Raw genomic sequence first — 15211 nt, 5'->3', positions numbered from 1 at the left:
GCTTTTTTATCGGTGGTGACCTCAAATGTTTAATTGTGCGGCCTTTAATATTATGTATTCATTTGTGAAATAGGCCTAATGCTTATTTATTTTCCAGCTTTCTATTGATTAAGAGGTTTCAGACTTTTATTAAGTACTGGATGAGTTACTTCAAATTGCAATTACTGCTTACGTCATCGACTGAGCATTTATTCACTAATTTCACAAATAAATACTGTCTATATCACTTGAACCGTTTCAGACACTTTTCTACCTTGGGCGTTCTCAGCAATTCTGTCAGAAACACACACGCGCGCGCACACAACAACACAAAAAAGTGTGTGGAGGAAGGAACACGGGCTCCTCCCGGCGGGTCCCGGACAGGAAGAGGATGACGTAAGTGCGCTCCGCTCGCAGCAGATTCAAGTTACAGTACATCACCGCGGGTGCGCGCGTCCGTGCGTTCGCGTGTTCTTGAATGTCGCGCATTTGCGGATAGTGGCTGGAGGAGGAAAAGTGTGTTTACACAGACGGCCCGAGCGCCTGGGGAATAGCGCGCGGCGAGAGGAAGTGAGCCGGCTCGCTGTCTGCCTGCACCAACTTCCTGCTCAGAGTGAGAGAGAGAGAGGGAGAGAGAGAGAGAGAGAGAGAGAGAGAGAAAACAGTCGGGATCCCATTACAGTCCGACTGAGAGCTGACGAGACGGCCGACAGCATGGAAAAACAGCGCATTATACGGAATTCTTGGTAAAAAAGTTATTAAGGACACAGAAAACCCAAACCTTTACGCACAGGTACGTTGACTAATCATTTATACCATCTCGACGTTTTACAAATGTTTTGAGATGTCTACAAACGTATAGTTGGACGACTTGGTAATAGCATTAGGAAGAAGAGCTTCCAAAGTACAGGAATGAAACTTGATATCCCAAAAAGTCGGTCAACGCCGTGAACTTATCGAAACGAATGAGCTGTTTGAAATGTACAGCCCTGACGTGTACGTCTTCGATCCAAAACGTCTGTCCGGTTAAATGAAGAACGAGACCTTTTAAAGCGAAAGAATACGCGAATAACAACAATCGATCCCTAAAGCGCAATCTGCGCTCATCGTTCCCGTTACTTACGCGCTACTTACGCGGTAAAGTTTGGATACCTGTTGAATTTGTGATATCGTTGTGTACGTTTATAAATAAAGGTACGGCTCTTTCCGAGGCTCAAATGTGCCTCCTGGCTCTTTAAACGCGCTAGTAGAGTTTCTGGTTTGTCTGGAAACAGCAGCAGACTAATTGCCATGCGCTTCCGGATTGAAACTGGCAGCAGACAGCATCTTGAAAATGAGTCATTGGGGCGCACAAAGGAACTTCAGTTCGGTCCTAAAGCTGATGTTACTCCTGCATCTGGATGCGTCAGGGTTTATATTTTAGGATTGGAGAAGATCTACAGTGACCTTGACGAGCGTGTTGCCGCGCTACTTTGTAACCGCACCTGAATGTCTTACCTTTATAATGTATGAATTTCTGACGAACGATGGTAAAGCTAAGCCGTTTTGCATTCGCTTTAAAACCACTGGAACTACGTTTTAGTTAGTTGATGTAAACTCGGTTCCTGTCAAATTAACACAGGTGGCATAGGAGAGAAACCACAGGTGTAGTGTGAAGTTCATCGCATTAACTGTGGTTACATAACATTACGCTTGACGAGATGTACATTTTACAGTATAGATATCGTGTTATTTTTTTAACTATGAATATTATTATTTTATAATATCTCTCATTCAAAACGAAGTTACATTCAGTTTGATGTTGCAATGACAATTACGCACTTTGAGGCATCCAAATGGGTTTGGGGGGCACGCGCTGACATACTCGGGTCTGTCTGTGTAATTTCAAGAGCTGCTGATCTCTGGAGAAATGTGGTGGTGGAAGAAGTTCTTCACGCTCTCCATCTCCCTCTCTTTAGCAGGAGCTCTCCGAATTTTCCACTGCAGTCTGTGCGCATAGGAAGAGCGCACGTTTAGTCATGGCGAGGTAATGTCTGCGCAGACACACTAATCTCGTTACGAGTTTCCGCTGGCGCTACAGTGGTGGGGTTTGTGCGGCAGGTTTGGTGTTTTAAAGCTGTCCGGGGGCCATTCAAAATATTGTGCTTCGGGATTTTGGTTTCCAAACTGTCCCAAAGTGAGTCTTGCGCCGAAGGCCTTTTAGTTTAAACATCTCACCGGCTTGTGTTCATAAGCACACGCAGACTGTGTCCAAAACGGCATCCGGATGTATAGGCCTATCGAGGTAAATCATGCAAAAACTGCAGTGGGTTAGTGACTAGACAGATGATTTATGTTTAGGACACAGTCGGCATGTGTGGAGAGGCTTCTTCTTGTTCCTCCTCTGTACTTCCCGATGAGCCGGATAGATTCACAGGAAGAAATTGTGGTGGTTTCCGTTAAAAAAAGTTCTTAACTCACTGGCTTGTGAGAGTCTCAAAAATGTACTTTGCGGGTAAAACGGCTTGATGCAGCTCTCGGCTAAAGAGGAATCGATAGAAATACATCCTATTGTATTTCCGGCTGCCCGATGGCTGCACAGAGAGGAATAAACTATGTTTGTTCACAGTTAAATGTGATGCGTACTGATGCATCATAAAAGCATTCTAAAAACATCATCTTTAAATGGTGCACAAAATATTAGCCTCTTTATAAACATTGAACATCATGTGCACTTTTTGCTTGCCATATTGATGACCTGATTTTTTGGGGGAGATAATGTCTAAATAAAAAATCTGCTCTACAATGAAATAATTCATGTAAAAACAGTGCATTAAAAACAGTCGAGGCAAACTAATCTGCATTCTCAAACTTCCACGAGTCTGATTCAAACCAGACATGTTTGACGTGACCTCAGTGTTTGTTTAGCACACACTGGCTGTTGATTATTTGTCTTCAGATGGCGGTTGTTCAGATTCAGTGTCGTTCCTCTCCTTAAAACTGCACTTTTTACGTCTTTTCACTTTCAAAATAACAAAGACAGCACAGGAATGTTCTCATGATCATTTGCAAATGGTTGTGCAAACATCAAAACGGAAAAGAGGTAAAGGAAACCTATTTGTGCAAAGCGCCCATGGGGTCCCGGCGTTCCCGTGTTCCTCCCCGCAGCAGGAATTCCTACCTTTCAGTTTGTGATCGGCATTCCCAGGAAGACGCCTTTCAAAGGAGAATTGTAGGAAGTCCTGATATAGACAGTTTTACGGTCGTTTAACGCAGATGCTCCGCACAGAGGATGCTGGAGCAGGAAATGGCTTTATTTCGCTTCTTTGGGGTTTGAAAAAATAATAAGGGGACGGCGTGTGTGTGTGGTCAGGGATGAGGTAGGGTGATGTTTTATATTCTGCTTACGTAAAAGTACATCTAAATGAAAATTGCTATAGAAACGAGTGTGTCTTTGGGAAAGTCATCACAGCGGAGAGGGGAAATGTAAATGGTCCCTACTGATAAAAGGCCCATAAAATGGACAAATCGTTAAAGTCGTTGTTCCCTTCAATCTAATGATGTCACATTACTTATATGATATTTGGAGGTACATTTTGGAGATCATCAGTGTCATATGAAAACAATGGGAGTGTATCAGTTGCCCTCGCTCGCACAGTGAAACAAACCTGTGTGTATCTTCACTGAACTTCCTGAAAAATATCTGCAGGGCGTTTGAAGCACATCCTTCTTTGCACATCCTCTTTGTCACCACACGTCTGGAACATCTGTATCTTGCTGTACATGTCCCAGGCAAACACATGAAGGAAAACAAAAAATCCATGACATGTTAAAACAGACACAATTTGAGGACATCACAACTTTTTTGAATGCTTCAGTTTGACATTTTCCTTTCTTTTCATATGTTTGACCCTGGATCACAAACCCGTCTTAAGTAGCACCGGAACATTTTTAGTAAAAGACAAAAATACATTGTATGTGTCAAAATTATCTATAAAAACTTTGTTTCTGAGTGCCACAGTGCCCCTGACTAACAACTTCAAAGGCAATTTTCTCAATATTTTCAGTTATTTGCACTCTCAGATTCCTGAGTTTTAAACGGTTGTATCTCAGCCAGATCTTGTACTATAACATCTATAGAAATCGTATTTATTCAGCCTTCAGATTATGTAAAAATCTCAGTTTCCTAATTTTGACCCATAAGACTGGTTTTGTTGTCCAGGGTCATGTTTTCATTTCATCTCGTCACAGAAATGAAAATGCTTTGCTTTGACTGCTGGAACATGTTGACTTTATTTTGTTTGCATTGTAAACTCTCCTGATGGACTTTGTCGTTTTAAATCCTTTCTCGTACACTCCTTTTGGCTTTCAGTTTCAACACTCGTATCAACCTCTCGAGGACATTCAGAACTGTCTGGTTTGATGGCTGAAAGTGTGGCGAAAGCACGAGGTCGTGTGTCTCTGACAAAGACTTTCCCAAAATAAGCGAGACTGCAATCATGGCGTTCCTATTGACCAATATAACACGTTCCCTGTCAGATCTCTGTGCCAGTGAGTCAGCCAGCATCTTTTCTCCAGCTACTTTTCTTTCACTCCGTCCATCGCTCTGGCCCAGACAGCAGGAAGACAGCAGTTAACGCCAGCCCGCCCTGTTTGACTGACTTACAGCCACCAAAGTATGATGTAACGCTAGTTAAATCTGAGGAGCGTGATATAACACGCACACATTCGACAGCTTTGAATTTCAAACACGTCACGTCTATTAAATAGCCATCAGACATCCATCCAGGTCCTACTCGCCCTGTTTTTTACAACTTAAATCTTTCCTTTACACCGGACATCCACTCCAAATGAAGCAACGCTTTAGTCAAGTTGTGTTTCTTAAAGGGATTGTTCACCCCGAACTTATACTGGACACATCCTCACGTCATTGAAAACCTGTGTGACTTTATTTTCTTCTGCAGACCGCAAAAGATGATGTTTTGAAGAACATTGGTTTGGTGTCGGCCAATGTTGTTTGGTTACCACAGACATTCCTCCAAATATCTTCTTTTGTGTTTGCTTTTGGCAAAAAATACTATCATGTCAGCAAATTAATGTTTTTTTAAATATAAGCAACGTGTGATGTATCAGAGCCTTGATTTGCCGCTGTGCACTTAATTCTAAGCGTGCAATAAACGTAAATCTTTAAATAATAAACTTCATCTCTGGGTAAAAGAAGCAATGAAAATGAAAGAGGTCAGAAGAGCACGCTGAGGTTAAAGGCTTGACTCAAGGGCATGCGGACACTTGGTCTTCCTATACGGCAAGGCTTTTAACATTGAACCAAAGCATCTTCCTGTTGGAAACAATCCCAGACCCCATGCGTAATGGAAACGACTCCCGTTCAACTACAAAATCTTTATCTTACCTTTAATGGATGAACTCACATATCGACTGCCGTCAGCCTCAGACGATACTGTTATTTAATTTCATCCCAGCAGCGTCCGACCCGGTTTGCGCTCTTAAAAATAAAGGTGCTTCACGATGCCATAGAAGAACCTTTTTTTGACTGAATGGTTTCATAAAGAACCTTTGACATTCGAAGAGCCTTTTCGTTTCACAGAAAATGGTTCTTCAGATTGTTAAATGGTAAACACGAGATGGTTCTCGCATGAACCTTTGACTGAATGGTGCTTTGTGGAACCAAAAATGCTTCTTCTGTGGCATCGCTGTGAAGAACCTTTTCAGCAACTTTGGTCTTTAGAGCGTGTGCTTGAAAAAACTGAAGGATTTTGCAGGGAGTATGTCCAGGAAAATGTAACATCACTCAAATTTCGTTGTCAAAAGTACAGAGATCAGAAATGTACGGTTTTGGTTACGGCCGAGGATTTTGACGTTTCTTGGAATCTGAATGCATATCTTTGTGGAGGTCCTGCGTTTTATGAGATTGTGGTTTCCTGTCAGCTTTTCCGCAGATATCCGTTCTCAATCTCATTCACAAAACTAGACTATTGATCAGTCCTTATCTCCTAGATAGGCTGCCGTCCAGTAAATAAAAAGATCTGCGTCTGCATGCACTTGACGGCCTTTGTTTGAACATCACAAAGATTCAGTTGACGTTCACGGATTAAACCCAAAAAAAGGAAGTGTTCGACCTCTTGTCATTTCTATGTTATTCAGGTTCAGCAGCTATTTTTTTGACGCACCTGTGTCGAGGTCAGATAAAGATCTGTTACATGTGTGTGTACCCGTAAACTAGATTTGTATAATTGCAGAACAAAACATGAGCGATACATGACCGCCGTGATGCAAATGTGTTCTGGGGTGGTTAGCACTTCTTAAGTGTCAAAAAAAGTTCACTGTGTCTCCGTATTCTTTGAAAAAAAACTCAGGCCAGTATTCATTTTGTGTCTGCTACCAGTGTTTTGTGATGTATGGGTTGCATTAGAATGAAGTGTTCTGCCCTCTCTTAACCCTCTTATCTCCACCTGGTCTCTTTACTCTTTATGTTCACAAACAAGGTCTTACAAACGGACAAACTCCATATTTACCTTGGTAGTAAATTTGTCCATATTGCGCTACCTTTGCATGGACACCTTCTGAACCTCTTTTGAGTGTCTGCGTGCTGTAAACTGACCTCGTGTCAGTGGGACGGTCGATGCTAAACATGTGGCTCATTTGCAAGAGGTGAAGCTGTTGCCGTGTCTGCGTTCGGTTTCTGGCTGAGATCCTTTGTTGTTTACGAGCCCGTGCGTTAATGTGCAACAGAACAGGAAATGCTTGCCGAGTTTGTGGGAGGGCACGCAGGAATGAAGAGAAAAGGAAGTACGCAGAGAGAAAAGGGAAATTAAAAGCGAGAGGATGGATTCTTGTTCATCGATAAGAGTCTGAATATCAGATCAATTAAAACCGGGCACATGTCTAACTAAATTAGGCGTTACTGTGCCATAGGACCTTCCTGCTGATATTAAACCTTGTTAGGGTCATAAGAGCACGTCCTCAGGGCACCTTTATTTGCCCAATAATATATATATATATATATATCTTCCCGACAGCATTGAGATTTGAAGGACCGCAAGAAACTCGGTTGACCTAGATCTCAGATATTTCTCTGGATAAAAGAGCCAGAAGTCTCAGAAATGTCTCCATTAGAGATACAGGAAAGATCTCAACATTGTGACAAACTGAGCTCAGATTTGTCAAGTCTGCAGTTTTCAGTATAAACTCCAACATTTCTCAACAAATTAACCCCAATCAAGATTCTTTTACCTCTGCATCGTACATTCATTTGACCTTTAGATACTCTGACTGTATTTTAACAATTCTCTCATTTGTTTTCATTTTATATCCCCAATGCAAAATTTTGAGAAATCCGAGACTTGCTTAAATAAAGACTTAAAACACAACTGAGAACTCCATCGAATCTCCCGTGCTTTGAAATAATCCTCTGGTAGAGAAGCAGAGAAATGTCAACTATAAACAAACTTATATGTTATGTAATGTTATGTAAAATAAACCATTAGTATTGCTGCAAGCATACAGCACACAATAACAAGATTAGGCTTAAGCCTAGTCCCAGACTAACTTTTTACCGTTTCTTGATTGAAAACAACTGACACATCTTGTTTTGTCTAGTATTTTTGTAAAGTATGTTTTTAGAAACGACTTAAATATCCTAATTTGACTAAGGTCTAGTTCTGGCTTAAACCAATCCCCATCCCTATCGGTTGTAGAATGACTACAATCTCTCTTTAGCTTCTCATAATTAATTGTGTTACTTTTTGTCTGACAGATATGGAGAGTGCCATCACGCTGTGGCAGTTTTTGCTGCAGCTACTGCTAGACCAAAGCCACAAGCACTTGATTTGCTGGACCTCCAATGACGGCGAGTTCAAACTGCTCAAGTCCGAAGAAGTGGCCAAACTCTGGGGCCTTCGCAAGAACAAGACCAACATGAACTACGACAAACTAAGCAGAGCACTACGCTACTATTACGACAAGGTTACACACGCTCAGACATCGTCACACAATTCCTCCGGACGATGCCTTCCTAATCCACGTTGTGTTTTCTCTTTTTTTGCAGAATATCATCAAGAAGGTGATCGGCCAGAAGTTTGTTTATAAATTTGTTTCGTTCCCTGACATTCTCAAAATGGACCCTCAAGCCGTCGAGCTCGGCCGCGAAGGGGCTCACATCTCTGGGGGTGGGATGTTGCAGGAGGCGGAGTCCGATTGCGGCGAAGGGGAGGAGTCTCCGAAACTATCCCTGAGAAGCCCCGCCTTTAGAAATGAGTATCTGCACTCTGGTCTGTACTCATCCTTCACTGTCAGCTCCCTCCAAAGCCCGCCTCCGCTGCTGCGTCCCATAAAAATCGAGAAACAGCGAGGAGAGGAGGGGCCGACGGTGATTCGGTTCGGCAATCGAACAGATAAGGTCGCTTCACTCTCCTCCTCACCGCCACCCTCTCCCTGCTCTTCTCGCAGCCCCTCCCCCTGTCACAGTCCCATCTATACGATGCGGCCGAGGCATCCAGAGGCTCATTTAGACGAATCGGAACAGAGCGTTCAGCCTCTGAATTTATCGTCTGGCCACAGGGAGCGAGCTCAGAACCGGGCCACGCCGCCCGAGAGGAGGACCGGCAGCAATGGATTTCCTCTCAAACCGAGGAAACCCAGAGGGCTGGAAATCTCCGCCCCGTCCATACTGCTTTCAGGAAGTGACTTGGGCTCCATCGCCCTCAACAGCCCAGCGCTACCCTCAGGGTCACTAACGCCAGCTTTTTTCACTGCACAGGTACTAAAACCTACACGCAATATAGCACTCGAACACCCAGAACGCATTGCAACAAACTCGCTCTAACAAAATAATGTCGATCACCAGAGAATTTTCATGTTTTGATCCACTACCTATTTGAGTCTCTGCATGCCACCTACATAGGGTGTTTCAAAGACATTTCAACTATGAAGGCAGCTAACTACTTAGGTAGCTCACAACAAGGAAGCTTACGAATCCGAGATACAGCTGAACATAATAGAAACGTCCACTCGAGCTCTGTTTCACACCGGTATTTAAGAAACACACCTATACTGGTATTACAGTAAACTTTCGGTGTTTTCTGGGCGTGTAGTGGGAAACGTGTGGCAGTAAGACGAGTTTGTAAAGAGACAAAGAGTGAGACGGTTCGAGGTTAAAGACAGACAGGCAGGTATGAGAATGAAGAGAGACCTATAAGTAAAGCCATATGTTCGTAATCTCGCACAGTACGGCACGGTGACACAGGACAGAGGAAAAACAGGGAAAGCGAGAGAGAGAAATTGATTTTGCATGCTTCCCTGCAGCCACAACCCGCCGGTCCAAAGTTTATGACCCATGGGATGCAACGCGCTCCCGTAGACGTTTCTTTTTCTTTCCCTTCAAAGTCAACACAAAACGCATCCTGTATTTCGAGCGGAACAGGATATTAAACGAGGAAAATATATAATATGGAACTTTAGGATTTTAGACAAGGGTTTGAGTATGCAATGATGTCGGGTGAAAAAGAACACTTTTTTAGGATTGGTGCAAGTTGTTACAAAGACTTTTGTCTTGCTAATTTAAACAGTTATTTCAAGCTTGATCTCTCATTAATTCATGTTAAATAAGCCAAAATTAGCTGAAAAATTATGAATTGCTCTGAGATTGTGCAAAAGATTGTGTGTGAGCAAAATGCAAGATGCAAGAACAGATGTTTATCAAGTGACGTCTGTTATCTGGATAGATTTCATTCGTCTTTTTAGATTTGCTTGGCTAAAAAAATGGATAAAACCTTTGAAAAGTTACCGTTTTAGTGGTACTCATACTTTATTTCTGCATCATGGGTTATATAGCCTGCAACCCGAAGCGAAGACGAACTCTGACGCGTCGAGACAAGCAGAGACTCACATAAGCCTTGCAAACGTTTCGAAAAGACATCAAGAATTCATGATCCACGACTTCAGTGACTATTACAAATATCTTACGGTTCTGCTTATGTTCAGCCCCTTTCACAATACCTCCTCTCTCTCTCTCTCCAGACTCCCTCCGGTCTGCTGTTGACTCCCAGTCCTCTCCTGTCCTCCATTCATTTCTGGAGCAGTCTGAGTCCCGTAGCACCTTTGAGCCCCGCGAGACTCCAGGGCCACGGGTCACTCTTTCAGGTATGCACAAAAACTCCCAGAATGCACTGAGGGTGCAGGTTTCAAACCTATAAAAAGGGAATATGGATTAGAGATTTATTTATGTTTTTGTGTGTGTTCTACAAAGTGATTTCTTTAGAGAGCATGCTCGTCTTTATTCTGTGTTGGGTGTCGCGTTTCAGTCTTCTCGTGAGCGAGAGGGGAAATCCTGTGGATACTTCCTGTTCTGGCCCGGGGGAGTGTGTAGGGTTTGTGCTTATATGTGTGTGTGTGTGTTGAAAAGACAGAAAAGCAAACTGTATGTACGCTCATCTTGCTTTTGAGGGGAGGGTCCGGTCTTTACTGTAAACATCGCTCACCAGCAGGAAATGATTAAGGTAACCACAGCGACTGTTTGGCTCCGCCTCCAAAAGAATAGTGACAGTTCACGATGTGCACTTTTCATGTGCTGTAACACACACACACTCCCCCACTCTCACTTCCTCCCCCGGCGTGCGTTCTGGTTGATCACATGACCGTCGATCCCATCCGTCATTGGCCGCTGTGGAAAAATGTTGTGGCTTGTCTAGATTTTGTTTTCTCTCGAAGAGCTATTCTTCTTTCTTTCCATTTTCTATACCTGCGGTTTTGAAGCACTGAAAGAATCATACTAGGAATGAATTTGTAATGCTGTTGAATTAAGATTTTTAGGGCACTTTTGGGATTTTCTCCGTGTATGTGTGTGCGTATTGGAGTTTGGAAATAAGCTACAGATGTTTCCTCCCAGCGTTGGAAATGGGGGAAAACGGCTTCCTGTTAAAAAAGGGTGGGGTGATAACTGAAAAAGAATCGGTGTGTGTCTCTGTGTAGTCAGCTCTCACATAACAGGAAGTTCCTCTCTCCTAATGCTACCGTGATGCTCGAGAAGTGACTATGAGCGTGTTTGTTTTGTGTGAATGTGTGAAACACAGAGACACTGTTTGAAAAGGGACGGAGAAATATTAGGATGAATGTCACAAAAGCACATTTATATGTCGAAAGACTAAATCAAGTAAATGTTATTTTGCCTAAAGAAAAAAGATCTAAAATTTTGCTTGCAGTTGCATGACTTTCCTTAGAACTGCAGTATCCTGTCACAATGCAAACATTTCTTAGATTCATTTTCTTACATTTCAGACAAATAGTTTATAAATCACAACAAAATCCATAGTAACTGTTACACATTTACAAAATTACACATTGAAGGGATACTTCACCCAAAAAGGAAAATTCTGTAAACGTTTACTCACTACTGTAAAAATGACGTTGTTCTGCTAACCACAAAGGAAGATACTTGGAAGAACGTCAGGAACCGAACAGGTCTCATCCTCCATTGACTCCCATAGTATTTATTTTCCCTACTATGTTAGTAAATGGGGAATGAGATCTGTTCGGTTACTGACATTCTTCCAACTATCTTCCTTTTTGTTCCGCAGAACAACGCCATTTTGACAGGTTCGGAACAACCTGAAGGTGATTAAATGGTGACAGATTTTTCATCCATGGGTGAACTGTCCACATGCTTCCTGTTTTAATCATTTGCTTACTGTTCATTTATAAATATAAAGTCCTTGCTAAGCAGTGACCAGAGCGTTTGAAAAGTGCACCAATACCTCAGTGGTTTGTTTGCTTTCTCACAGTTCCCCACCCTGTTGAACGGACCCCTCCCGGTGCCTCTTCCCAACCTGGACAGGTCCTCCCCACCATCTTCTCTTCTCCTGTCTTCCGGTGCACAGAAGTCCTGATTCGCGGACAATCTGTGTACCCCAAGTTATACTCTTACACTAATAAAGGAATTATGGACCTTCATGGATTTTGAGCCAGACTGCACTTCGCCCCCTTGTGGCCGTCGACACGTATAGCACTCGCAGATTTCTTGTTTCACAAACGGACCAGCAAACTGTGTAGGTATTTTTCTAACTCGGGCTGCCATCCAAACAGCTCACAAACTCCTCGAATAGAAACGATTACGACATGATGCCAAAGAACATGAAGTGACCGTACGAGGACACGGACAGTCAGTGGAAATGCAGCCTTGGAAATGAACGCATTCATGACGTGCCTTCCGGCAAATTACTTCGAAATATCTCCGAGACGAAGTACAGTTCTGGACACTTGATGGTTGTGAAGAAATACGTATTGAAGCACCTTCAGCATCATCTTACAAGCAAAGCTTTCCTTCCCGTATTGTCCTCTTCAGTACACAAATCACATTTTAGGTGCTCTTAAAAAAATTCTCAGTTTGGAAAACTATGTTTTTTAAGTGCAAAACATTTGAGAAATCTCATTAGCATTTGAGTCTCTTTTAAAAAATATATATTTTTGAGGCTGTGAACTGGGTTTTTGTTCGTTTGTCTGGTATTGTATTGTATAATATTGCATTGTATGCACTGTGCTTCAAATGTACTACCGGCTGTGCCTTTTTCCCCGTGTAAGAATTGTGCGTTTGTATTATTTTCCTGCTTAAAAACAATTTTGTAATAGACGAAATTCCATTTCATATCGGAAAGAAAAGCTTTGTAATAGCTTCTGGTAATATTTGTCATTAAGGAATTGATTAAAAATGTATTCTCATATTCATTTATATTATTTTTGCTTTCCTAGGGTACAGAAAATGTGCCTTGTGTTTTTTAAATAAAGCTTTGAATGCGACGCGGTCTTCCGCGTCCAAAACGAAATAAGGGTTTCACTTATAAACACAAACACGCAGAAATAATGTAAACAAATGACAGGATTCTTTGTATGAAACAGACCATCTTTACTTCACTGAATAAGAAATAAATATCTGCAGTACAAAGAGTTAAACGGTCAATTCAGCCGGGAGCGTCAGCGTTTCACGGAGGCGGAGCTTACAGACACCACGCGTTCCATGCGTCACGTACACACGCGCAATCACGCACGCATTCTCCAGAAACGCTCGTCTCCAATATTACAACATTAATAACATCTGTCAGTTTAAAAAGAAAAAAAACAGTCATCTAAAACCTGCTCATCTTCTGCATTCTTCATGTCTATAAATGCTGGGGAAAAGAAACGTTGGTCCAATGCATCGGTCAAAATTGACATTTTTTTGTTACTTTTCCTTTTTAAATCCACACAAAATGTTTCTCTTCTGAATAAAACCAAGCACGAATGTGGGACTCCAACATGCCACATATAGAGACCATTATTCACAGAAGGGTCAATATGCAACAATAAAAAATATTCTTAATACTGTTAATGAAACTAGCTCATCTTCACAGCCAGCACTGGCACAAAGCAACGTGTCTCTGTTCAGTTAATCATCTCAATTCACACATACACACACTCGCTCGTACAAGCATTACGTACACACACGTTCAGAAGCTACAGAGGAGATGCATTCATAGGAATAAGTCATTTGTGTAACGGGTTGTGATGATGCCTAAGGAAACCAAACAAAAGATCTGGCAAACAAGCACTTCAGACAGAATGTTATCACTCTAAAATGATTAAAAAACAAAACGAGGAAGGTTAAGATAAGATGGTCCGGTTCTCAGACGGATCGGTGAGGTCACGTGGTTCCCGCTAGTCCAGTGTTTGTTTTCGACTCTCTCCTCGCTGCTTTGCTCCGTCTGGACGTCCCGTGAAGGGCAGAATCTCTAGTGCTCTCCAAACTTACAGAAGCAATCCTGACAGATCCAGAGCTTTCTGAAGCTTTTCTGAATCTGGCTGAGAAGGTCATGGAACTTCTCAGTAGAGAAGAAATCCCACATCGGAGCGACGCATTGACGAGGGTTTGTTTCCAGAGCATCTTCAAATAAAGATCTGGAATGGATCTTCAAAGGGGGCTGTTTCGTGTCACTCCGTTTCGGTTGAAGCGCATGTTCCTCACCGTGCCAGAAAACAAACAAAAGCGAAATCAAAACACACTCGTAAAATTAACACGACAAACAGACAGCTGCGGTATCAACATTTTTAAGAAACTCATCTTCAAAAAACAAAATAAAAGAACAAAAACTCGACATCGGACTGATGCGTCCATGGCAACCAGGATCGGGGTCGCCCAAGAGTGAGGAATTTACGAAGAGACAGTAGTCAATTAGCAGCAAAACATCTCTCCCCCATCAATAAATATATACACGCTCGCGCACATTCGCACACCCTAACCGTCGCCCGAGAGAAGGGGAGGGCATCCAGACGAGGGGCGTTGGGCGTTCTGGCTCAAGGCTGCATGCTGGAGGTGGGACGCTGGGGGAGACAGACAGTGGGTTCGACCAATCCCCTTTCACCACGCGCGCACGTGAACACTAAACACCCTCTTCTCAGAGATTGAGGGGGGCTTGTCAGTTAGTCTGTACAACACAGTCACGGAATAAGAGCCAACAACCTAATCCGTCAAATGTGTCTGTGTGCTTGAGTGAGTGTGTTCGTAATGAGCAAGTGAGTGAGGGAACACAGCTTAAAACAACATGCTCTGTCTTCTGTTCTTGCCGTTTCCTGTGAGTCAAGAGAGAGAGAGAGTAAAGGGAGAAAGAAAAGAGACGAGTAAGATATGCAGAGGTAGTAGAAAGCTCAAGCAAATTGACAAATTTGTTCCCTAAGGCAAAATTCTACTGCCTTGTCAATAGCAACATTTGTCTCTTAAAACGTTACACAACATGACCGACCAATATAACAGGTTGACCAATGAAAACAATTTGATTTTGATGCCATGTATCAGTCAGTGAGTTTTGAAATGACTAGCATCAACCAATAACATATATTTGACCATTTATAACCACCTATAATTAGCCATATGTAACTTAATATAATTTATATATAGCCGTATAAAATTAGCCATATGCAACTATATATAATTTGCCATATATAGCCACATAAAATTTAATTAGCCATATGTAGGTTTATATATTTGCTTTATATAGTCATATAAAATTTGCCGTTGTAACTGTATATAATTTGCCATATATAACCATTTAAAATGAAATAAGCCATATGTAACTTTATATAATTTGCTATTTATAGTCGTATAAGATTAGCCATATGTAACAATGTATAATTTCCCATATATAGGCAGATTCAATTAGGACATATGTAATAAAAAATTAGCTATAAAAAAACATATATAATTAGCTATATG

At 42.1% G+C, this 15211-nt stretch overlaps 2 protein-coding genes across 2 annotated transcripts in view; one reads left to right on the top strand and one right to left on the bottom strand.

The window, feature by feature from the left end:
* The first annotated feature begins 337 nt into the window (after window positions 1-337).
* On the top strand, window positions 338-12689 carry elk3 (ETS transcription factor ELK3). The gene is made up of 5 exons (XM_056748598.1): window positions 338-772; window positions 7733-7941; window positions 8024-8734; window positions 9994-10116; window positions 11754-12689. Exons 2-5 carry the CDS (start codon window positions 7735-7737, stop codon window positions 11856-11858), a joined length of 1146 nt encoding a protein of 381 aa, XP_056604576.1. The 5' UTR covers window positions 338-772; window positions 7733-7734; the 3' UTR covers window positions 11859-12689.
* Window positions 11807-15211, bottom strand: part of cdk17 (cyclin dependent kinase 17) — a 36852-nt gene continuing 33447 nt past the window's right edge. Inside the window, exon 17 of the mRNA XM_056748596.1 lies at window positions 11807-14571. Within this exon, the coding sequence (XP_056604574.1) occupies window positions 14534-14571 (38 nt within the window). The 3' untranslated portion in view covers window positions 11807-14533. The remainder of the gene's footprint in view (window positions 14572-15211) is intronic.

The sequence above is a fragment of the Triplophysa dalaica genome, chromosome 5, assembly GCF_015846415.1.
Source record: "Triplophysa dalaica isolate WHDGS20190420 chromosome 5, ASM1584641v1, whole genome shotgun sequence".
NCBI classification, from domain to species: Eukaryota; Metazoa; Chordata; class Actinopteri; order Cypriniformes; family Nemacheilidae; genus Triplophysa; species Triplophysa dalaica.
Note: the sequence above shows the minus strand (reverse complement) of the source record. Positions and strands in the feature narration are given on the sequence as shown.

Excerpts from the sequence above, each read along its gene's own strand:
- elk3 (XM_056748598.1), top strand. The coding sequence starts at position 7,735 with ATGGAGAGTGCCATCACGCTGTGGCAGTTTTTGCTGCAGCTACTGCTA. Across the intron at positions 7,942-8,023 it reads TACGCTACTATTACGACAAG|AATATCATCAAGAAGGTGAT; the intron begins GTTACACACGCT and ends CTTTTTTTGCAG. Across the intron at positions 8,735-9,993 it reads CAGCTTTTTTCACTGCACAG|ACTCCCTCCGGTCTGCTGTT; the intron begins GTACTAAAACCT and ends CTCTCTCTCCAG.